At 41.2% G+C, this 25,261-nt stretch overlaps 1 protein-coding gene across 1 annotated transcript in view; it reads left to right on the top strand.

Annotated features, from left to right (window-relative positions):
* SLC12A2 (solute carrier family 12 member 2) overlaps positions 1-25,261 on the top strand; it is a 109,465-nt gene that overhangs the window by 9,388 nt on the left and 74,816 nt on the right. The window contains exons 2-5 of the mRNA XM_075931906.1: positions 14,403-14,522; positions 18,394-18,469; positions 18,899-18,994; positions 23,443-23,582. Of these exons, the coding sequence (XP_075788021.1) occupies positions 14,403-14,522; positions 18,394-18,469; positions 18,899-18,994; positions 23,443-23,582 (432 nt within the window). The remainder of the gene's footprint in view (positions 1-14,402; positions 14,523-18,393; positions 18,470-18,898; positions 18,995-23,442; positions 23,583-25,261) is intronic.

The following is a 25,261-nucleotide window of genomic DNA, read 5'->3' as shown; positions in this document are numbered from 1 at the left end:
TAAGTCGGGGACTGCTTGTACTTGTATTTGTAGAACCTGAAACAATAGTTCTAAGACATAGAAATTATCCCACTAATTACATAGGTGCAAAAATGGATGCCTCTTGGAATATGTTAAATATAATGTTGACTCCCTGTTCATCATACCATGTAACAAATGAAGGGGAAGCTCATTGTATGATGATCTGAGCAACACACTCTGATAGATGGTGGGTTGTGTGTGGTTTTTTTTTTTTTTTTTTTTTTTTTTTTTTTTTTTTTTTTTGGAACCACTAGTTAGTGGCTCGGAAGAGTACTTGCCCTTTTTTCCACCCCTACTTTGAAAAAGGAACCTAATATTCTCTATCCACACTACAGTTAAACTCCTGTGGCTGGCCAAAGTTAGCTGAAACAGGCCAACTCTGTGTTTTATTATGGCATACTTGCAGGATCAAATACCTCCTCAAAGGGGAATGAAGCTGAAGAAGCTTAGTGGGGTGTATGAGATTCTGGGAAAATCAACTGCCACAGAGGCCATGTATGTACAGTATTTGACTTCAAGTGAAGGTGATATGAAACAAGAACATGCATGATCATATTTTGATTTTTCACTCAAGGTTCTGTAAGTGATTTCTCATATAGGGGAGTTTATTTTGAGAGTCAAGTATGGAAAGAGTCCTCTGGCTAGTTTTTAAACACCGAATTAATGTGTGTTTCTAATGTGTACTTCCTTTAGACAGAAATTTTGGATGAGTCTGCATCAGTCTTAATCTAAGATCTGTCATGATGTAAATTAAATGGCTTATATGAGAGAATTTAAGAGCCCAAAGTTTCTGTCACTAAAAAACCAACAGGCATAGTAAGAAACTTGAGGGTACAGGTACTGAATGGATCAATATAAACTTTCATCAAGATTGTCAGGACCACTTTCCTAATCTAATGGCATAGGGCGCTTTGGGTGGGGGAAGTGTCAATCCTTATGTTAACTTGATGGCTGGGATTGCTAAAGTGTTGGTTTACCTCTGCTTAGCCTTTAAGTTGGAATTGCAGGTAGAGAACCAGCAGTCTTTGTGAGCTCTGGATCCCCCTGGGTAGCCACGATCATGTTTCAGGGGGTCTGCCAAGCAGGGGTGGCATTAGACTTGCTGTGGCCCATGGCAGAAAGCCAAAGCCTCACCACATAGGGCTGAAGCCCATAGCCCAGTGTCCTGACCTTTGAGCCTAAAGCCCAAGTGTTAGCAATTTAGCTTCGTTGCGCTGTGGGGCTCAAGTCAGTTGTCTTATTTGCTACCCTCTAGTGTGTGTCCTGACTTTTATATGCAGAAAAACAGTTATTGTGGCACAGATGGGCTGTGTAGTTTTTATAGTCTATTGGTGGTGGGGTGAACTCAGAAGAAGGATGAGAACCCCAATTATACCTCCCTGTAAACTTTGTCTCTTTGGAGTTACAGGTTTGTACGGAAGATGACCTTAAAAATGGCTGTGGGCTTGGTCCTGGAGGGTAACATTTTCAAAAGTTTGAAAATGTTACTCTTTATGATCACTTAATGATCTCTGCATTTTCAGGGAGAGAGCCTGCACTGGGATGGTGTTGAGTGATCTGAATCCGAATTCTCGTAGTTATGGGACTGTTTAGATATCTATGAAAGTTGAGAATTTTTCTGGGGTGGAATATGGTCATTGAAAATTTTGCCTCCTGAATACTGCAGGATCTATGCTATCAATTGGATTGTTGGAAAGGAAATATAGGAGGTGATGTTCTTTGGCTAATGTGGTCTCTCTCGAAGCATGAGAGAAGAGGCAGCTGGAGCAGTGAGTAGTAAGAAAACCCATCTCTGGAATCGGTCATTAATCAGAGGACATCTGACTCTTTTCCTTATCTAGGAATCTCCTGTAAGAATCTATAATATGAACTGCATGATAATGTTCTTCCCCACAAAGTATGTGGCAGATAGGAACATCTTGTGGAATTAAGCCCTTTCTTAAAATGCAACCAGGTATCTTTCTGTTTTGTTTACTTGAACCAGGACCACGTTTACAATACTAAGTCTCTAAAAGTTCGTACATTGCTTGGATTTTCAGGACACTTGACGTGTGACTGCTGTTTCTGGATAGATCATGTTCTCAGTATATGGAGTTCTGTAGTCCTAGTTCCTGTTCATTGTAGGCAATTCTTTCATCACTCTAGTCTGGACAAGAGGTGTTTTAGGAATTAATTTCAAATTAAATATTGCCTCTTGGCATCAATGTTCCCTCTTTTATTCTGAGCATGGATGGAAAAAAAATAATTTTATGCGCACTGAGGCATGTGCGGATGTGTGCCACCAATAGAAACATATGCTGCTGGCTGTGGATGCATTGCTAAGCAGTTGGGCAGTATTTGAATCTCCCGTGGGAGGCTGTCCAAGCGCTCAGCTTACAGGGAACACTGCTTTGCCAGTCTTCTAGGCGTACAGTCTGTTAGTTACCTGGATGAGATGTGAAAGTCCTTGTATTGCGTTCTTCCATTAGGAGCTTGAAGTCCACTTCAAATCCTCTTAATATTGATCTGCCATGAAAACTACTTGCATGGCTTTGTACTCAAATAACAAAGGCTATGATTTGTTATGGATATTTTTAATAAATCATGAACAATAAACAAAAAATCACAGTCCATCTTCTATCCATGAACTCTGTACTGTAAATACTGGTTAGGAAGTCCCTGGGTCACCCACATGGACCACTGCTTGGATGGTCCCCAGGGCCAGCTGACTGGGGCCACCTGAGCAATGGCTGGTGCAGCTAGTTGTGGGGCTGCCAGGGTGGTTGGCTGTTCCAAAGCAGCCAGTGTGACTGTCCCCCGGCTTCCTGAGCAGCTGACCCCAGAGCTGCTCGGGTGGCCCTGGGATCAGGCAGAACTCATGGAGGTTGCAGACAGTCATGTAATCCCCTGACTTTGCAACCTGCGTGCCAGACACAGAGCCCTACTAATAACTAACCAGAGTCCCACCAGTCAGTCTTATAACTCTAACAGCTCTACCCCAGTGGTGAGACAAATTAATGTTTCAGCCTTCTACATAGCGTTGTCTCTAATCCCTCAATTGTCCAAGTATCTACACAGGTTGACAATGCATTTAATTAAGTAAAATTGTAGTTTGTGCCACTGCAAAAGGCATGATACAACTGGCAGTGCTTTTCTCACTAGAGCAGTGGTTCCCAAACTTTTTGGCATCACCCCCTTTTTGATTTTTTTGAAAAACCCTCACAACCCCCCGCCCCCCAAAATAGCAGCAAAACTTGTTGAGCCCCCCCAAAAAAAAAAGTGAACTGACCGGGGCAGCAAAACTTGATGGGGGAGGGGAGGGCTGGATTTCTTCATGCCCCCCAGGGGGTATGCCCCCCAGTTTGGGAATCCATGCACTAGAGCAAATTCTTCTGTTTGGGATGTTGGGATGTATCTCTATATGCTTGTAAGCTTCTTCAAAGTACAGAGGATGCACAGTCATTCTCTTATCTAGAAGTGTGATGGTTCTTGGCATAATGACCTTGATCTACTTTAACTAGATATTGATGCAATTTTCTGAGCTCGGGGAGGCAGGAAATATCTTGAGTAACCCCCTTTTTTCTTTCACTTTTTTTTCTTTGATTGCTCTTTGCCAGACCTTATGGCTTTCCTGCATCAATTTTTCCTGGCACTTATAAACTCAAGAACATTGTGGTGGCTTTTTGTGGGAAGAGGGAGATATGGGTTGGAGTGGAAGAGTGAAGTGCATGCAGTCAGAATGGTGGCTTTCTGAAACCTAAGCTTATAGCTCCACAGAACAATATTGAGGACCCATGTGTCTGAGGTAAACAGGGGCCATCAGGAGTAAACGTCTTCCAGTCTGACTCTGAGAATGAGCCCCAGGTAATGGTGTTCTGACTAAAGGCTCTGCAAACAAAGGCTTTTCAGTATCTCTTGCTTGCAAAAAGGGGGCTTAGAATTCTTTGGCTTTAGATTTGTCATCAAGTGGCTTCAAAGGAACCTCAGAGACAGAAGTTCAGTCTCAGCAGAACCAATTTTATCTGATGCTGGAAGGAAAGATTTCTTGGGTGAGATGCAGACCTTAGCAAATGCAATGCTGTGTTTGTCTCCCTCTTGTAAAACACTCTACATGCTTTGTAGCCAGCCTTTTTTTGATGTAAGGTGGATCCACAGTTTCTCTTGAACTTTTCTAGAAACCCAGGTGCTTGCAGACCTTTTGGGGATTCACTGGTGAAAGTGTGTCCCGTGTCCTTATACATAGTATCCAATATTGCCCGTTCCTCAAGATGTGCCAGGTATGTGCCTTTGAGGATAAAACAATTTACAAGGTTAGTTGATTTCTTGCAAAGCTCAACCTGATTTTTAGCCATGTAGGCTTTATTTCTGTTACTTTTAACTTCAGGATTGTGGCAGCTGTGTGAGTAGTGGGCCACATTTTCTCACCACCTGATTCAAGATGGATGTAAGCGCACAATTATGTTTCCTGATGTATGTGTGTGTGTTCCTAGATACTTCAGTTGTATCCCTTATGGATTACTGCAGGGGTTCTCAAACTTTGTGATACCGCGACCCCCCTCTAAGTTGTCAGGACCCACAGTTTGAGAAATGAGGGATTACTGTGTTGGCATCAGCAATTATATTGGACAACTTTAGCAACTCTCTCCTCAAATTACCAGAGAGTAAGACTCTTCCTTGTAAAGTCACAGACTCTGATCCTCTCTCATAGGGATGTATTTAACATCAGATTCTTTGACTCCTCATCTAAGTCCAAATAAGGTGAGTTACTCTCTTCAACCAGCCCCTATTCGAGGGGGAGCATTGAAAGTGGTTTGAAGCAGCAGTATAAGAGGGACTGGCATGTTGAGGCTAGAGCTTTTTATGCTCAATATCTGTGCCTTCCCTCCTCCCAGAACCATGAACATCAGTGGAGGCAATAAAAGCATTCCAACTGCATGCAGAGAGCCGAACTCCCCATTAATGTGGAGTGATGAGCACAAAATTAGTACACTGGGATCTGTGGTGGTATATTGAAGTATCTGGATGCCTGTAAACTCTTATGAGGCCTAGAATTGTTGTTCTCTGTTAGCTTGAGGGTGACAGGAGGATGGAGGAGGATTCCTTGATGTAAACTGGTTGTTTGATATAGAAGGGTGGTTTGCCTTGCTTTAGGTGAGCCTCTTGTAAGAAGACTGTCCCTCGTTTAGTAAACTGAAGTTTTGTGTCATAGACTTAGTGTCTTAACAGAAGCATGATAGAGACTTTAAACTCCATGTTATTCGTGCAGGGCAATTCAGTATGACAGTTACACAATGGGGATTATGGGTTGTGGAAGGGAGGAATGGAGCCTGATTCCTGATGCTTGTCAGTCTTCACTCATATTACGTGTCAGTTTCAAAGCTTCGGCCTTTGAAGCTTTTCAGCCTGGCTGCTCTTGATCTCTCTTTAGTGCATTGGGTGATGCTTGTCAGGGGCCACAAATCTGTCTAATGTGGTCCAGCGAGATAGACCTGAAACAATTGGAGCAGTCCATTTCTAACACTTTGTTGCACTGATAAGGTTTGCAGTTTCTAAGTCTTTTTTTAGAATAAATGCTGTACTTGCAAAAGAGGGGTTGTTTATGTACTAAGGAAGACCTAGACCAAATGTGTGCACCAAATGCTTCAATAGTTACTGAGCTCAAATAGGTGCTGAACTAAATAGCATATCTGAAACTGATGTACAGGAACAGATCACGCTTTAATTAGTTGTGAGGGGACTACATGTATTTCACCATCTCTTTTGAGTTGCCACCTTGTTATCTGAGATGTAAGGTTTTTTTAGTCTTGTGACCTATGGCTGTGAAAATTTACTCACTTCTTGTTTTGAAGATAAAATGTGATGTATGCTTGAGACTGAAACAATAGCACAGAGAAGTAACTTCTTGTGTTCATCTTGACTCTGATGCTAAGTGATATATCAGCTATTTCACTGTTTGATCAAATCACAAAAGCATCATATCCTATGAAGATCAGCATAATTTACTGTGTGTGGGGACTAGGGATGTTATCAGATGTGGTTTTTTTGTGTTTTGTTTTTTTTGGGGGGGGGAGGGTTAAATGTGTAACTGCTGAAAATTCAGCGATTACACGTTTAATTGCTGTAGGAGATAGCTGGGATGGAGGAAGAGGTAGTTCTGTGCAGGAGCCAGAATGTGTGGGCACTGGTTCCTGGGTGTTCCCCTTCCCCCCCCCCCCCTCGCTTCCTTGCCTGGCAGCAAGGGTTGTGTATGTGTGCGTGTAATAGGATTAACCAGTGAGCCCAGGCTTATTGGTTGATCGTGTATATGACTACACGCTACCGTCCCTAAGTGGGGACACTTATAAGAGAACAGCTACTTTTCCTCCTATTCAAGGAGCTCGGTGCCAGGAGCCGAGTAGGGCATTTGAGGCCCCCTGCAACGGAGCGGAGCATGTGTGATTATAGTTTGAACGCTTGCACAATGCTCTATGAATGGCAGGTCATATGAATGGAACTTGGTACATTTGCCACTGCTCCCATGCTACTGCCCTGAGCTTGACCTTTAGGAAGAGACTGATGCTGAAATGTCCACAGAAAAATATATCTCATGATGAGGCATTAGGAGAATACCTAAAACAAAAATCACAATAGGAGTGGCAGAAGAGAAACAAGAAATGAGGTGGTAAGTAACAAATGTTTCTATCTATTAAGGGGGGAAAATAGGCGTCAAAGCTTTGGCCTGTGTTTAGTATTGCTGTTTGAGGCTTGACTAGAAAGGAAGATAAAGGATGGTTTAAAAATAACTGAATTCCACTGGAACTCTGACAAACTAAAGCAATGGCTGAGGAAGCATGATCTCTAGTGAGAGCTCCTCTGTTGACTGTGATAAAGAAATGTTCAAAGAGCAGACTTCTTTTTTTATTTTTGCATGGGAAGTGATGGCAAACCAGGCTATGGAATTAGATTTTGATAATACTCTACCACTGTACTATAGAGTTAGTACATGAATGGAAGACTTTCCCTAAGGAGCTAAGACCTAGGAGTGAGTGACCTTCAGGTTAGTGACATTTAATCTCACTTGCATATTTTTTTTTTAAAAAGAACTATAGCTTATCTTCGACTCCATATCCTTTCCTTTTTTTCATTGCCTCCTAGTCAGCTCCTTATTCCATATGAAACATCTAGCTCTTCTTCCCAACTTTTTATTAAAGATTGTAATGATCTATTTAGGGCATAGTGCTTTCACAAGGAATTACAGCAGGAGATATTCACGTTTAGAAAAAAAAACTTTTGATAAATTGCACAGCATGGATACATGCTTGCTTGTTTTACTTAATCTATGTGAAGCTAGATCCTTAGATGATGTAAATCCATGTTTCCATTGATACATACTTAACCTGTGCCAACTTAAACAAGATGAGGATCTGGCCCTTGGCTTTCACCAGTCCTGATGGATTTCTGAGCATGTGCAGTCCTTGATGTTGTTTCATTCTAGATTATCACTCATTTTCTATTTGACCTTTTTTTTTTTTAAATATATGAGAGAACAGTTGCATCCTTTTTGGCGTGGGAGAGAAACAGATGGTATCTACTCTGACAGGGAAATACATTATCCTCTTAGTTGCTTGTTAGGGTCTGCTAACAAGCTTTTATTTGGGCCCTCTCATTTAAAACTTAGTGCTGATGGTGAGGAAGAGTAATATAGGAGGTACCTATCATCTTATAACATTCAGTGCCTCAGTAGCAATTTATCTGGATATCCTGCTAGGATGACTAGCAACTGACTTATAATTTGACCCAAGGTTCTTGAATGACTATATCCACAGTTTGGCCAGCTTGGTGAAAACTTACTAAATATCCTTTCAAATTTTTTTCAAAAAAGTATGCCTAAAAACTGACCGTTGTTTTCCATTTAGAAATAAATAAAAAATGGCCATGAAGTGTTTGTAAAATATAATATCCTATAGTTCCAAAACAGGAGGATTCTTAACACACATCTTGTTTAAAAATATTGAGTTGTGGGGTGCAAAATATTTGCTCATTACAGAAAAGGGTAGCTGGTTAATTCTTTTTTTTTTTTTTTTTTTTTTTTAATTTGAACTATTAAATTTATCTCATCTCCTTGCCTATTTAAAATAACTTCATTCTAATTAAGCAGTGCTTACTGTGTGTTTAAAATAGTCTTTTTCATTTTGTCACATTAACATTTAAATCTGGAAAAAAGCTGAAGTAAAAAGTCTGTTAGGATATTTTAAATACGTAGTTGCAGGGAGGAAATTATAGCTTAAACACCAACACTTTGGTCCTGTGGCTGCTAAATCTCATTTGGTAGTTAATATCTTAGAGGGAAGGAAACCTTTTTAATGTTCAGTGAGCCAAATGTGAAGAATAGCGTGAGTGCTTAAAAGATCATTTTCATTTGCGTAACTTGCCCACAGTTGCTGTAGACAACTCTTACGTTTGCTTTTATCTGTTAGTGGATTTCCTTCTACCTCTTACTGACCAAGAGACAGAATATTGTTCTAATATCACATTACACTTCTCCTAAAATAAGAAGAAACTTATAATAAAAATGGAGACCAGTAACATTAATTGTAGCTTAGCAGTGTATGTAGTGGAAGTCATTTGGCCAAAAACCTGTACTTCAAGAACATACGTTGGGTGAAATCCTCTTAACTGCAATCAGCAGTTTTGACTTCATAAAGCATTAATCACATGGTTAAACCATCCCAGTTTTATTTGTAGCTGTTGCAAATTGAGCTTTTCCTTAATCCCTTTGGCTATTAAGAACAGTGTTTTATGAAGAGATCAGATTCATGTGAAATAATACTTTGTTTTGAAAGGATAGTTTGGTACAGGGAACCTTGTAAATAATGCAGCAATCACCACAAGCAAGAATAGGAGGTGTCGGTGGCTTTTGAATGATGTAATTTGCCAGCAGATTTTTGTATTGCTTCAATTTCTCAATAAAATAAGAATTCCTAGAGGCACCAATGAGTTTTGAAACTTCTGTGTTAGCATTTCTAATTCTTGTCGTCATTCTTGTTAGCATTCCTAATTTTCCTAGTATTGGTTCCTTTTGTTTTCCCTCATCCATCCACTGATTGTGTCCCTTGTTCAACTGTGCATCAATATTAAGGGCTGCTAAAATTCTGGAGAGAAAGTTCTGGTCCTTCCACTTCTCTCTTTAAATGAAGACGACACCTTTAGTGACACTGGGACTGTGGATTTGTTTGAGCATCTAGTTAAGATTTCTATCCAAGTTATTGTTCACAAAATCTTGTATTTGAATTTCCTTTCAGCATCAGGAAATTGGCCCTTTCAAAATGCCAAGTATAGAAAACTGATTGAGACTATATTCTCTTCACACAATGTTATTATGTTGTGTTCGCTGGAAATTGCTACTTTATAATTTGGTAATTAGTTCATTGTTCATTAGACTTCACCATGACAGAGAAGGATTATCCCAAATTTGGTCTAGTAACTTTTTAATTTTGTAGAACCACCCCCCCCCCCCAAAGAGGCAGCATGAAAACTTTAGAAAGTGTACCCCAGGTTGAAAATCTCTATGATACTGCAGTTTCTTCAAGTGCTTGCTCATGCCCGTTCCTTATTAGGTAACTCGAAGCAGTCCCAACAGAAGTGGGTATGGCTGGCGTTCATTGTCGTATAGATTACAACACAGCTCTGCTGAACCCAGCATCATCTCTAACCTGCAGAATGATGGCATAATGGACCATGAACATGTGGACAGGACGATGTTGTGGCTCTACAGAGATGCTGGATAGGGATGTGCATCACAAAGACTGTCGAGGAAGTCTGTGCTTGACTTGAATGGGCTCTTATAATTGGTGGAGGCAGGTTTCTCCCCAATTCATATCAGGTCTTTAGGCGGCGATGCTGAAACAAAACTGTAAACTATGAAAACCACTTCAAACTAGGGGTGTTGCCACACCCACAGTACCATTATTTCCAGCACTTCACAATTGAGAGGGTTCTGTGTGGGGCAATCTAGCTGCCATCTGGATGCACGGTGGCTCTCTCTGGGTGGTTCCGGGGGTGGGGAGGGGATTCTGCAGAGGGTCTAGGTAAAGGTGGTTGAGGGCTCAGTGAGAAGATTGGTGAGTGGGGTGTGATAGGGCTTGGCAGGGTGTCTGGTTGTGAAGGGCTCTGCAGGGAGATCCAGGTGCAGGAGATATGGGGTGCACTGGGGTTGTGAGGTTCAAATGTGGGGAGTTAAGAAGGGGATGATCTGGGTGCAGTTGTGGAGGTCCAGATGCAGGGGAGACAGGCTGACAGGGACCTGGGAACAGGCTTAGGGCTTAGTGGTGCAGGAATTCATGTGGGGGATTCTGGGTTTTCGAGAGATCTAGATAATGGGTGGGGGTCTAGGTGCACAAGAGTTAGATGGATGGGAAAGCAGCTCCCTATGGGGGCAGGAAGTAAGATGGGTGAAACTTCCTGTAGCCAGTGGAGGTTTCTGGGAGTGAGTCTGATCCTAACCCACCCCCAGTCACTTCATGTAGGATAAGATTAAACGGTGTCCTTTCCGCAGCCCAGTATGAACATTTGATTAAATGGTGAATTTAATGCATGGTCAGCTGGTGTGCTGTAGATTACACACCCTGGCTTGCTGCACACTAACTTATTCTTTAAACAATCCATTAGTCTGAAGCCAAGCTTAGGCTTCCTACTTTTCATCATACAAACACAGTGGAATTCTTTTGCACCCACAGACTTTCAGAATGTCTCACTGTTCTCATTTCTGAATTATTAAAAAAGCATCCACTGGCACTGATAACCAACAATAACTTTTAAGCAATTCATGTACTGGGAAGTACTTTCCTACAGAACTTTACATAGTGGAGACAGATGAGACATAGAGGACAAAACATCCATCTCTTATTAATAGATTGGTGAACATTATCTAGGGCTGATTTGATAGTTCATAACTCCCTGAAACCTAGGATCCTTTATGTATATCCTTAAAAAAATCAGAACCATGAAATCGGTTTAAAAACTAGTGAATTTTATAAATATTTATCTGTTGGTAGTAGCTACCAAAAAGATGAGAGCTGTGGTATTGCTGTAGCCTACTTAATTGTTTATTGCACATAAGAATGATGAATGGTATTTATTTGTCTTAAAAGAATACCAAGAATATAAACGTGTTCAACAGATTAAATGGAAACTATTATTCTTTGATGGTTGAATATAACAACTAAGTAATGTGAGTTTGATAAAATTACAGTATTAAGGTAGGTCCATTGTACAATCAGAAGGGTACTAGGTGATTTGAGTGCTGTGAGACACTTGAAAATTGTTACCTCTCCCCTCTTAATCCTCTCTGCATTTTTTCAATAACCCTCTGTTCGTTCGTTTGTTCTTATTAGAAACATGATATTGTGTTTTTTTTTTTTTTTTTTTTTTTTTTTTTTGTGAAAGAAAAAGAAATTTATCAAATGTTGATGGTCCTCTGTTGGCCAAAACATAAAATGGCTTGGATAATATAAACACAGGGGTCTTTTTATGTTTTGATTTAAAAAGAAAAATTAAATCAGTTGCAAGCAGTTTCATGCTTTTCTATAACAAAAGACAACTGTGTATTTTATTTATTGGCACTAAAGAGTATTCATGGTAATTTTTTGGCAATTGTGGATTTCAGAGCAATGATAAGTTTATTTTTGTCCTTCTAAATTATGAAAACGTTTGTTCAGAGCTATAGCTTCATGTATGACAAGTACTGTAATGAGATTACTTCCATTGATCAAACTACTCCCTGCCATGGTCACTCACTTTAGTCAAAGGAAGTGATGTAAAAAGTTGGTTAAATAGATGAACCTGTAATCGCTGAAAATCTCAAGAGGTTTCACATGCTGCGGGTTCTGCAATATGAAGCTTAAATAAGGGAGCCCCTGCCCGCCCCGCTCCTAAGGAAGAGGCTTCACTGCTGCAGCAAATCCATTTCCACAGGAGCTGAGCCAGCAAGAGCTGCAGGCCCTGCTCTGGGGGAGCCACCATGTAACCTGTGGCAGTGGGGGAGTGGGCTGGGCCCACTTCAGATGCCAGCCCCTGCCTGTGGTGAGCTCTAGCACTGGAATAGCCCCCCTGCCTGGGATGGTCGGGGAGATGCTCCAGCCCCAACTGGAACTGGTAAGCATTACCCGTTTAGGGTGATGCTTACTGGTTAGCTAATTAACTGGTTAATCTTTCACATCCTTAGAGAGTGGCCCAAAAGAGGTCTTTGGAGAAAGCAGATTTTTAACATAGGAACTCTGGTGAGAACTTAAATCAGGGTAGATGGTGGCAGCTTCTCTGGCCTTGTGTATTCTAGAGATCCATGACAAAGCAGCATAGTTACTGAAATACAAAGAGGTGACTTTCATCATATAATGAATTCCTTGCTGTTGTCATTGCAAAGTTTTTTCTTTCCTGCTTTTTCCAAGTGTTGATATTAAATCTAAGCTTACTGCCTTTGATGTAACATAAAATAAAGGGGTGATTTATATCACTCTGCTAGTGTAAATTATTCTCAAAGTTGGCTTAAAGATCTGCAGTCTAAATTGAGTGACTCACTATGACATTAGATAGAGCTAATATGGAAAGTGACCCATTTGATCTTCAAATAGTGAAGCATTCTGTTGAATCAGTTTGACAACCAAAAGTGTGTGTGTGTGTACACACGCACACACATGCAATCAGTCACCAGGAATGCTTTCTAGATTATTTCCTCTTCCCTGCTATCCCACAGGAAAAAAATCTGCTATGGTGTATGCTTTTTGAAGCTTGAATCTACTTGTCCTCAGACTCAGAGCAGGCAGTGTCTGGTGTTAATCTCTTTAGAAGGGTTTGAGTTGTGGTATTTGGAATTTGTGATCATTCTGTTAGTGGACCTTTTCCTTCCAAATGTCTTTATCCAAGTGGCATTTACCTTCAGAGGCGCCCGGAAGTAGCCAGCATGTCCCTGCACCTTCTAAGCCAGGGATGAGGAAACTTTTTGGCTTGGAGGGCCACTGATCTGCAGAAAAATCAGTCCTGCCACAGGCAGGGGTGCTCCAGCCTGGTGGGAGCAGCCCCCCCATCACCCATCTTATAATTGGTTAACCAATTAAGTGGGATTTTACATCCCTAGTTCAGTGTGTGGGAGGGGGCTGATGGGAAGTGGGGCTGGAGTAGAGACAGGATGCTGGGGTGTGAGGGGCTGGGCAGGCGGTAGGGTGCTGGAGTGGAAGTGCAGGAGTGGTATGGAAATGTGGGGTATGGACATTTGGAGGCGCTTACCTGCAGAGCTCCCCAGGGACACACATGGCTTCATAGCTTCCTGCTGCTCCCAAGCACTTGGCCATGATTCTGGCCAATGGGAGCAGTGGGGAAAAGGGTGCAGGTGAGCGCCTCCCTGCACTACCATTCTCTTAGCTGGGGTGATGGGGAGCAGTAATGCGCGGAGCTGCTTACTCTCCCTTGGTAGGCAGAGCTTACAAACTAGATCTAGCCCTGGCTTGCCTGAATCTGACCCATGAGGCTCAGGGTCTGGTGCTCAAGCCATGTAGGGGGGCCCGTGGTGCTGGACCACCAGCTCATGTTCCCCAATCCTGGGTAGGGGCAGCCCTGTTACTGGTGGGCTGGGTTTGGCCTGTGGGCTGTAGGTTCCCCACTCCTGTTCCAGGTGGAGGCACAGACAGATAGCTTCATGTACTGCAGGCCCTGTGCCCACAGTTCCCGGTGACCACAATTCTCCACAAATAGAAACTGTGGAGCCAGAGCTTACACCAGCATATAGAATTTCCCTGGCTACTCATGCATCTAGGGGCTCTACAGGGACATGGCAGTTGCTTCTGGGAGCTGCACAAACCAGGGTGGGTAAGGAGCCTGCCCGACTTAACCTTGCTGTGCTGCTGACTGGACTTCCAGTGGCCAGCACCATTAGGGTCCCCCCCCCCTTTTTTTTTCTTTTTTTTTTTTTTAAAAACCCTGCATGTTCCAGTTGAAAACTGGATGTCTGACAACCCTACCTGTAATTAAAAACAAAGAGTCTGATACTAATGTTGTTAAAATGATTTTTGTAGGTACTACTGAATTACTGTGGTAGGCTTTCAGTTGGCATGACTTAATCACTGCTTCAAGTAAAAACCAAGACTTTATTTCAAAAATCTTTTTTGTAGGGATTTCAGAAGTTTCTACCATTTGGATATTTGAAATATGAAAACGTGTACAATAGTCGCAGATTGTGATTAGAACACACTATATAAATAACTTATCTGTAATCACTTTTACTAACTAATAATGAAGTTTTTAGTCAAATTTCATTACTTTATCCATTGAGTGTCCAATTCTAAAATCACCTTTTGGACACTTGCTCAAGCATGTGGATGCGTAAGGTCAGGTTTTTTTTAAATTACTCATTTTTAACTCCCTGTCCACAGGAACCTTTTGAGGATGGATATGCAAATGGAGAAGAAGGAACTCCTCCTGGGGAAACTGATGCTACTTATATCCCAGAAAGCAAGGGAATAGTCAAGTTTGGCTGGATAAAAGGTGTATTGGTAAGTAAGTAGGTGGTATGCCAAGCCTTTCAATAGATGCAATCTTGCCAATTACTTCAAATATTTTCAGTGAATGTATTCCCCAGCAAGAGTGAAAGGTCAGTTGTAGATCTGTTTTTGGTAAAGATAATTGAATCATATTCAAGAAATAAGTAAAATATTTAGAGGGGAGGCATAGAAAAGTAATATTGGTGCCGTCTCTTCAGTGCTTCTGGATTTGAAGGGAATATATCCATACTGATCCTCTCACTGCTGTCCCATAACTGGCTTAGGATTCTGATGTTAGCAAATTTTCTTTTCTTCTTATGTATATACTAGCAGACTTACCCATATTGCCTGGGTCCTGTCATGGCTGGGGGCTGCATGGCTGGGGGCAGGATGCAGGAGTCAGGGCAGGGCCTTGAGGATGTGGGGAGGGGAATGCGGGAGTTTGTGTGTGCAAGAGTGAGTGAAGAGGGCCTCAGGGTGGGGGGGGGGGGGGAGGAAGAGGGAGGTCCAATCTGGTATGGCACGTCTCTCTCTACCCAGCCTCCCTCTTCTTGTGGTTAGCATTTTTTTTTTTCTCCTAGGGCTGGGAGAGAATAAAAAGGATTTGGGGCAGGAGGGCTCTTGGTGGAAAGGCTGTCCTAAGTGAACACTCTGCAGGATTGCTGTCCCCTGTGGGCTTGCTACCTCCAGTGGTCACTCTCCTATTGCGTCCCTCTGAACATCAGCCCTCCCACTTTCCATGTTATGAAAAACAGTCCCTTTCCTGGGGCTTCCAGTTGTCCTGGCACAACCAAATCCTGATTTTGCTTTAAGTTAGAAGAGGAAACTGCATACCAAATTGAGTGGCCCCAGCGCTTACCATTTAGGAGGCATTCTTGAACAAGCAGGCTTACAGATAGTCAGTCTGTGTGTCTGTTAGGGATGTTAAGTAGTGATTAATTTACTATTTGAATAGTCAATGGAATTTCCATCAACTACTCAACTAGTCAATAAGCACTTCTGTGTTACACCTTTGAAATGTACAAGAGCTCAGCAAGGTGTTCAAAGTTGGAACACCACGTGGAGCCCGGGGCCGATGAGAAGTGGGTGCTTCTGCTTTGAAATGCACAAGAGCCCCTGTTGGGGAATCTTGTACATTTCAAAGCTGGCATGCCGCACAGATCCTGCTGAATCTGGGCTCTAAGCGGTTCTGCCGCTTTGAAATGCCATGCAGAGCCCGGGGTCATCTGGGGAGTTCCCAGCTGATCCCGGGCTCTACCTGGCATTTCAAACTGACCCTGGGCTCTGTGCAGCACTGCCACATTTAAGTATCCCCCTCTTCTCTCCTCCCCCTACCCCGCTGCCTCTATTTGATAGAGGCAGCAAGAGAGGGGAGCAACTAGTCAGCTATCCTGTCGACTATCCAATAATCATTTCCTTAATGGATAATCGACTAGTCCTTTCCATCCCTAGTGTCTGTCTGTGTCTGTTTCTATGTCTTTATTTATTTGTGTGTAAGTAGATATATTATATAGATGTCTTTGGTAATAGTTAAGGCACCCAGTAAGTATTTTTAAGGAAGCAATCACTCTTACATTGGTAAAACAAAAGGAAAAACTATGTAGCACTTAGTGCTACATAGTCTGATCTTGCTAAAACAAAAGAAAAAACTAGCATGGCTACCTCTCTATAGGTATGTCTACACTTGCACCCTAGTTCGAACTAGGGATGCAAATGTGTAGGCGTTCTAAATAGTCAGTGAAGCGGGGATTTAAAGATCCCGCGCTTCATTAGCATGACCTCACCGGCGCGTTACTGCGATCAACAGCTGTTTCGAAAGTGAAACGCGTCGGCAAGATCATGCTAATGAAGCGCGGGATCTTTAAATCCCTGCTTAATTGACTATTTTGAATGCCTACATTTGCATCCCTTGTTTGAACTAGCGTACAAGTGTGGACATAACTTATTACTCTTACATTGGGGTACTTAATGCCTCATCTCAAAATTATTCTTCAGTTTGGCCTGGGAAGATTACTCATATTGAAATGGAAGAAAATTTACTTCTTTTGATACCATGAAAAACATTATTACACAAAGCAGGTTATTTTTAGATATTCATTTCTAAAATTGTGAGTTGCTGAAGTGATTACAACAATTTCATCCTTCTCAGACTGAAATTTGCATACAAATTCAACATATTCAGCTATATTAGAAGTAACTTCATGTAGGATGGGATTTTTGTTTGTCTTGGATTTAATCGAATAAACTTCACTGATTCTTTTTCATTAGCTATAATTACAGGTTATCCATTTTCTTGCTGATATTAATCTGTTGAGAAATAGTTTAAAGCTGTCATAGAGGTCATTTGATTTAGCTTTGTAAGACCAAGGACCAATTATCTGGTCTCCATTGACTTTGCGAGCAATAAACTTACACCCTGGTCTTCAAAGTATGTAATGCTTTGAAGTTCTACATCTTGACTTAAAATCGGTGTAAACTCCTCCCTTCCCCCAAATATTTTTCTAAGGAAATGCACACTTTTTCCTCAGGAAAAGCTTATTGGAATACTAAACTCTACATTCCACAGTGGGTTGAGCATTTGCTTCGTAATATTGGACAGAGTCTTCAAAACTATCCTCCTTTAGTGATTCTTGTCTACTTGAGAGATACTAGTGAGACGAATAGTTAAACACAGCTATGCATCTGTGTTTCCACTTGAGTAATGTTTCACTGAAAGGCCTTTGAATAGGCTTTTTGGATCTTGGCAAATCCCTAGACATGCGAAATGAAAATTTTAATTACTTATATCATTCTCCTGAGGAGCAAAGAAACGACATCTAACCACACAAATGAAAGGCAACGAAAAGCCTTTTTTAAAAAAATGGAGTGCAGAACAGTAGGGTTCAGAAACAAAATGTTCAGAACGACAGAGTTGCAGAAGAAATGATATGGTCTGTCCCAGACACTCTTCCAACTCTTGTCATAACTAAACACTGCCTGTCCTTGCTGGAAAATGGAGGAACAAAGGACACTGCATAGGACTGGGGACAGAAGCAGCAGAGCACTTGCATCAATGCTTTAATAAAGCATTAAAAGCTGGGATTGTTAGTTTTTGTAGTGTTGTGTACTGTTCTACAGGTTGAATCTCTTTAGTCCGGCACACTCTGGTCTGACAACATCCATGGTCTGGCATGATTTTAGTTCCTGGATAGCCACTTATAATGGGCGTGGCCAAGTTTCCCACAGTCCGATAAAGTTTTTTTTTTTTTTTTTTTTTTTTACAGCCATGAGTCCTGGCTTTGTGTTCTGTGCTGTTATTTAGCTCTAATTTACCCTAAATATTGTTTTAAAGAACCCAGTAACCAGTGGAAGTGTTGGTAATGCTGCTAGACAATGATGACCTTCCATGATTCAACAAATTCTTTGCTTCAGCACCGGTTGGGTCCCCAGGGTGGCAGACTAGAGGAGAACTCTGTGAATTTTGGACTCTTGTGAGGAAGAGAGATTCATTGGTCTCTGTGACCAATTCAGCATATTTTTTCTGTAACTGGCCTCAGTCAAACATACTTGGTTTCAGTTCTTGAATCAGTGTAATTTCCCATCCACGATCAAGATAGAGTGGGTAAGAAACTGGTGATCAGAAAACAATTCCTAGTTTTCCAGGTATGAAAGATGGAAAAATTCCATCCAACCAAGCTAGTAGTATACCTAATAACACTCAGTCATGGAATATTTTGGGAGAAAAAAGGGGCTTTGCTATAGTAACTAATCGATTCAGAGTTTTAAGTATGAATGTATTTGTAGGTTTCATACATAGTTTGGAATACCTAGCTGAAATAATTGTATGTCTGTTAAAACTAGACACTATGGAAAGATATTATGTCTTGTGTTTTTGTTCTTCTAGGTACGATGTATGTTGAATATTTGGGGCGTGATGCTCTTCATCAGACTGTCATGGATTGTAGGACAGGCTGGGATAGGTATGTGTGCAAATCTGACTCCTCCTCTCATAGCTATTTTGAGTTTTTTATTTATATATTTATTAGTTTAGGTCTCAGAAGTAGAGATTGATAGATACGGATAGTGAATGGTAAAACCTATACTTGAATTTGGCATTATAAGGTTCTAGGAAGAACTGCTACACTCTTGATAAAGAAAGTTCAGTGTGTTCTCCCCACCAAGTCTGATATGTATTCCCTGAACACCACCATAGGCAACCCTTGCTCTCTGGGTGGCAAAGTAGAGGAGAAGGTTGTAGGAAAGGAGCGATGTCCAAACTAATGTTATCTAAACTTATTTGGAAAGTACAATCTCACAATTTTTTGACACAATGAAGTACAAGGCAAATGTACTTTTTCTGAAGATAGCTTTAATTTTTAATATATTGTAACTTTTTTTCTTTTTCAAAGGTCTTTCTGTCTTGGTTATTGGAATGGCGACTGTTGTGACAACTATCACAGGATTGTCTACTTCAGCCATAGCTACCAATGGATTTGTAAAAGGAGGTAAAAGTACTTTTGCAAATAGGTCTTTGTATTTTAACTGTGGCTCTCATTCCCTTTCTAAGATAAGGTTCTGATCGAATCTCTGTTCATTCTTTCTATTTAAGAATAAGTAAATGTCATGAAGGGGAAATAGCTAAAAGGATTCCCTATCTAGGAAATGTCTGCAATTTCTCTCAACAGTACCCCACTTTAAAAATTGAGTAACTTGCATTGTAGTTCTAATTGGTAGCTTGCTTTCCCCCAATTTCACAGAAATGTTGCCTTCAATTTTTCTGCAGATCGTTTGATTTTTTTTCTTCTTCTTTTTGTTGGGGGGAAAGCAAGTCATGTCCTTATTTGTTGTTGCTGTGTTAAGTATTTTATAGTCCCGAAACCCAATTAGTGTTCTGTAGTAAGAAGTTAAGACTTTTTTTAAATGCAAAAAACACTTTGTAAATTAAGATACATCTACACAGCAACATTATTTCAAAATAACTAGCGTTTTTTCAAAATAACTTAGTTTGCGTCTACACAGCAGGCAGTTATTTTGCAGTGGTGTCAAAATACTGTCAAGCTGGAGGACTTCTTTCTTCGACTCCTGTAACCCTCATTGTACAAGGAATAAGGGAAGTTGGAAGAAGAGTGCTCGATTTTTGAAATAAGTGCTATGTAGATGCTCTCAATTTCAAAATGAGCTTCTCAACTGCTGTAGCTCAATTTATGTAGCTTATTTCATGTTAAGCCCTGCTATGTAGACACACTCTTGTTTTTAAAAATAGGACATTACTGAGCAAATACAAGTATATACATTCATTCCTAAATGTATACTGTTAAATACACCTCACTTCTGCTATATGGCTTGCTTAAAATTACAAGAGCAATTTTAACTTTTGCCTATAGCTGTATCCATTGAATGAAATGTGCTTTTACAAGGAAATGCCTATTTACAGTTTCGGAAAACATCTTTGTCCTATGCATTTCCATTTATTCTCTTCAGAACTATAAAAGTTCCTGGGTGCGCACAATTTTATGGTGGAAGACCCTTTCAAAAGAAGTTTGATTGTTTTAGATAATGTTAAGGCTGCTTTTCTCTCCAGAGGGTATTTGTTTTGAGACTGGCATTTTTGTTAGCACGCATGTTATGGCCTGAAGGCAACTAAGTACATACAGAATTATTTCAGAGCTTAAGGTGCAGGGAATGACTTTACTGGTGATTACTTTGTTCCAAATATTTCATCATACTAGTCAGTCAACCATTTTAGTAAAAAAAAATAGTTCCAAAGTAAAGCAGTAGCAATTACAAAAAGCTCTTTGTGCCTATCTTGCTATTTGCTATTAGGGACACACACAGCGTCACTATAGCAAGGCAAATAAGAGACACTACGAATAATTAAGAAATAATCTCATCTCAAGGATAAATTATTTGGCATCAAGCTGTTCAATTTGCCAATTCTAATGGACACTAACACTGTTAATTAACACTATTAAAAGGTAAAGTTTATTTCTTCCTTCTCTGCTATAGTAATAGTGCCATACCCTGTGTCCTGTAATAAGAAACTGTTTTATCTCAGAGTGCTAAGTACTATTTAGATGATAAAAGGAACAGTATTATTAAGTTTACAACCCTTTAAATTTGTATTAATCTTCCCAAATTAAGGGTTTAGATGAGGGATGTAAACAATGGTTGAAAAAGTAACTATTAAATATCCTGACAGTTACATGTGCTGCAGGGCAACAGCCGGCTCCCCAGGAGCAGGGCTGGGAGCAGTATATGCTGATGCTTAGCAGTTAAACATTTTAAAGGTTAATTATTTCATCTCTTGTTTAGACTCAAATAGATTTTAAAAAATCCCTTCTCTTTTCTCCCATCCCATCTCTTCTCAAGTTACAGTGGGGGAAGTCTAGGTTGGACATTAGGAAAAGCTTTTTCACTAGGAGGGCGGTCAAACACTGGAATGGGTTACCTAGGGAGGTGGTAGAATCTCTATACCTAGGGGTTTTTAAGTCCTAGTTTGACAAGCCCTTGCTGGGATGATTTAGATGGGGTTGGTCCTGCTTTAGGCAGGGGATTGGACTCGATAACCTCCTCAGGTCTCTTCCAACCTTATGATTCTATGGATCCCTTCGCACACACCTAATGTTTTGTAGTGTAAAGTTGTCAAGGTATTGGATTCAGAGTGTGCTGTCTTCATTTTACAACATCCATGATCTGCAACTCAAATTAATGTACTTTTGCTCTGTATTTCCTCTATCCCTCCAATTGTCTCTTGAAATTTGAGGATTTTTTCTGAGCCTAAGTTTTATTCTTTAAGTGAGCTACAGATTAAGAGTCCAAGTATATTAAAAACCTATGAGAGATTAGATTGACAGCCATAAAAGAAAAATTTTCATTATGCAGATGTCAGCATCAAAATATAGAAATATGACACACAAAGGCTACCTTTTTGCTGATGAGTCCAGCATAGGGAGATATCATTAAGGGAATGTGTGTTTATGGTTTAAGAATAAATCTGCAAGTAGAGTAATTTTCGTAAATACAAATTTCTGTAAAATTTAAAAACTTCTTTAAATTGCTTGGTTTTTCTTCAGATGTTACTCTTCTGTCTAGCCTCTTGATGCACAATTTTCTGTTTAAAAAGTTTTTTGCATGGAAATCAAAGCTCACAGAATATATTTCAAGTTAGATAATATAAACTGAGTAGTTGTCTCTGGTTGTCATGATGTTCCCAGTGCAGTATAGAAGACTCTCTTTACATCATTTGAAAGCTAAAGAAACTCCAAATTGTATAGATTATTTATTTTGAGCATTTTATGTATATTTAACTGGAAATAATCATAGAGATTAAAGGGCTTTCTGAATTTCAACATATCTTTTAGAAATTCTTTATTGCTGCAGATTTAGGAGATTTTTCACTTAATGCCAGATTTTGAAAATCCCTCAAAGTTATACACTTGTTTTTGAGTATCAAAGGAAAATTTTCAAAATGTACAGTAATGTTAACTGAGTTGGAGTTAAAAGTGAAGGACAGGAACCAGGGGAAGGTCCATAAGAAATGTTGCACCTTGCATTTATTACCAGATTAACTTTATCATGAAGACTCTCTCAAATATCCATGTACAGGCAGTCCCCGGGTTACGTACAAGATAGGGACTGTAGGTTTGTTCTTAAGTTGAATCTGTATGTAAGTCAGAACTGGCGTCCAGATTCAGCCGCTGCTGAAACTGACCGCCAGTTCTGACTTACATACAGAATCAACTTAAGAAGCCCAAGCGTCCCCAAGTCAGCTGCTGCTGAAACTGATCAGCAGCTGATTCCAGGAAGCCCGGGGCAGAGCAACTCTGCCTCGGGCTTCCTGTAGTCAGCGCTGGTCAGTTTCAGCAGTGGCTGACTTGGGGACGCCTGTGGCAGAGCAGCTGGGGTGCTGCCGGGTTGGTCCAGTAGCGCCCAGAGCGGTGCTGCGGGACCAACCGGCAGCGCCCCAGCTGCTCTGCCACAGGCGTTTGGAGAAAAGCCTAGTCTACTGGGAGGGGCGGGGTATTAGCTGCGCCCCCCCCACCCAAGCAGACCAGGAAGACGCGGGCGGCGGACCGAGACGCACCGCGGTCCCGCCGCCTGGGTCCTCCGCGGCTTTGCTCCCTGGTCTGCTGGAGACCAGCAGACCAGGAAGACGGGGAGCAAAGCCTCTGAGGACGCCAGCAGCGGGACAGCCGCGGGGCATCTGGGCTGTCCCGCTGCTGGCGTCCCCCGAGGCTTTGCAAAGCCGCTGGGGGGGGGGGGGCGCGCTCGGGCAGCGAGGCAGCCCAGGCGCGCCTGGGCTGCCTCGCTGCCCGAGCCCCCCCGCGGCTTTGCAAAGCCTCAGGGAAGCCGGCAGCGGGGCAGCCCAGGCACGCCTGGGCTGCCTCGCTGCCCGAGCCCCTCCGCAGCTTTGCTCCGCGTCTTCCTGGTCTGCAGACCAGGGAGACGCGGAGAAAGCCCCGGAGTACAGGGGCGGCAGGACCGCGAGGTCCCGCAGCCCGTGTCCTCCGGGGCGAGCCCCGTTCGTATCTGTGGATCCGACATAAGTCGGATCCGCGTAAGTCGGGGACTGCCTGTAATACAAATTTACTGAACTACAAATTTGCATGATTCTGTAAAATTCCAAATCAGCTGTGTACTTGAATAAGACTGCTCAGAATATTTCTGGTGATTTTTAATGCATGTCTCCAGTGATGGCGTAAGATATCAGGTTTAAGTAATTTTAATAACGTGAGGAAGTATAATCTCTAAATGTAAGATGTCAGTATCTGTTACATACTGAGTGTTCTTTAAACATATAAGGAAAGTAGTTCAGATTTATTGTTTGTTATGATAATGCCTAGGATTTAAGATTTTCATTGATGCTAGTGACTTTTTGTTGCCCACATAAATAATTATAGCTTTGTTGGTGTATGGAGTTCTAAAATATTTTCTATAATTTCCCTTCCTATAGGAGGAGCGTATTATTTAATTTCCAGAAGCCTGGGACCTGAATTTGGTGGTGCAATCGGCTTGATCTTCGCATTTGCTAATGCTGTTGCAGTAGCTATGTATGTGGTTGGTTTTGCAGAGACAGTTGTACAACTGCTACAGGTAAATAGATTGCGTTAGCTAATCTGTATGGCTATTTATGCTATTAATTTCAGTTAGCAGCATGCATTATAGGTTTAGCATGTGCTACAATATTACTTTTCATATTCATGCACTGCTGAATTATGAAAAATTCAGTTTGGTATTAGTAACTTCTTACATTTTTGCCTTTTTAGCATGGAACGGAGCTAAAATTGTAATAAAAATCAAATTGACAGTTTAGGAAAAAAATCATATAAGAGTTACTAATAAGCATTTTGTTGTTGGCCAAGCAGTCCTTCTAAAACTTAAAATGTATGGTTGGCTGGTAGAATGTTCCCAAGTGCTTTTTAAAGGATTTAGAAAATTAAAAATAGCCAGAAAACGGTAGAATGAAGTAAAAATCACAAATATGATCTCATTTCCTGGGAGCAGAATTTGACTGAGGAAAAATTTGTGCTTAGTAAAAAGAAAACCTGGAATGTGGCAATATGAGAAGAGATTTGTGAATGATACCAAATGTGTTTGTACAATAGTATGGCAGCAAGAAAAGTCCAGTGCATTTTTGGGTGGTTTGACACAGTGTCAGGATTGGTAATATTCCTCAATGTTTCAATCCTGTGCATAACTACACTTGCATTAAGGGTGTTAACGACTAGTCAACTATCTGATAAGCAAATGCTTATCAGATAGTTGTCGACTAGTCGCTTCCTGCCCCTTGCTGCCTCTGAAACAGAGGCAGAAAAAGGGGGGGGGGGGAGTGGGGTATTTCAAAGCAGCTGCGCTGCACAGAGCCTGGGGTACGGACTGTGGTGGCGTGGCTGCTTTGAAACACTGCAGCAGTGTTTCAAAGGGGCAGCGTCGCACAGCTGGTGTCAGGCTCTGTGTGGTGCTGCTGCTTTGAAATGCAGCACAGAGCCTGGGGACTCTGTGTGACATTTTCATGGAACCTGGAATCAGCTGCAAAAGTGCCTATCAACTTGTTGACTACTTGACTAGTAAATTAATTGATATTTAACATCCTTACTTGGCATATAACAGATTATTCAGTTTGGGACAAAACATTAGCATAAAATTATTGGCAAATAGGATATAATTCAGATGAGTGACAGCAATTATAAGGAATTAAAGAGCTAAATATATATAATTTGGCAAATGACTGCTAAAGATCCTAAATCTATAAATACTTGAAAGGTGTAAATATTAAGGAAGAAGAGTAATTATTCATAGAAGTATGAGAGGGGTGCACTGGGGGTGGATGTTCCTTTTTTTGCGATCTGTAAACCAGTAAGAATTTCCTAACCATAAATTGTATTAGCTTGTAGAATAGTCTCTGAGAGGAAGGGATGGAAGTTCCATTGCTGAGGTTATTTGACAGAGACTGAAACTCTTTTTGTAAACGTACTAGGAGGGATGATCTTGCATTTGTAGGAAGAATACCCTAACTCAGTGGTCTACAACCTTTTTAAGCATGAGATCAGTTTTTGAATTTAAGTGCAATTCAAGATCTACCTCAAACCCAAATACCCTTGCCCCAGCTCCTTTGGGCCCCTTCTCCAAGGCACCGCCCCTGCTTTCTCCATCCTCCCTCCCTTTCACCAGGCAGAGACAGCGGGTTGGGGTGCAGGCTCTGATCTTGGATTAAGGGGTTTGGAGTGCGAGAGGGGCTCTGAGCTGAGGTTGGGGCAGGCAGTGGAGGTGTT

Source organism: Pelodiscus sinensis, chromosome 6 (genome assembly GCF_049634645.1).
Source record: "Pelodiscus sinensis isolate JC-2024 chromosome 6, ASM4963464v1, whole genome shotgun sequence".
In the NCBI taxonomy this organism is placed as follows: Eukaryota; Metazoa; Chordata; order Testudines; family Trionychidae; genus Pelodiscus; species Pelodiscus sinensis.
The sequence above is the reverse complement of the archived record's forward strand: the minus strand, read 5'-3'. Positions and strand labels throughout refer to the sequence as shown.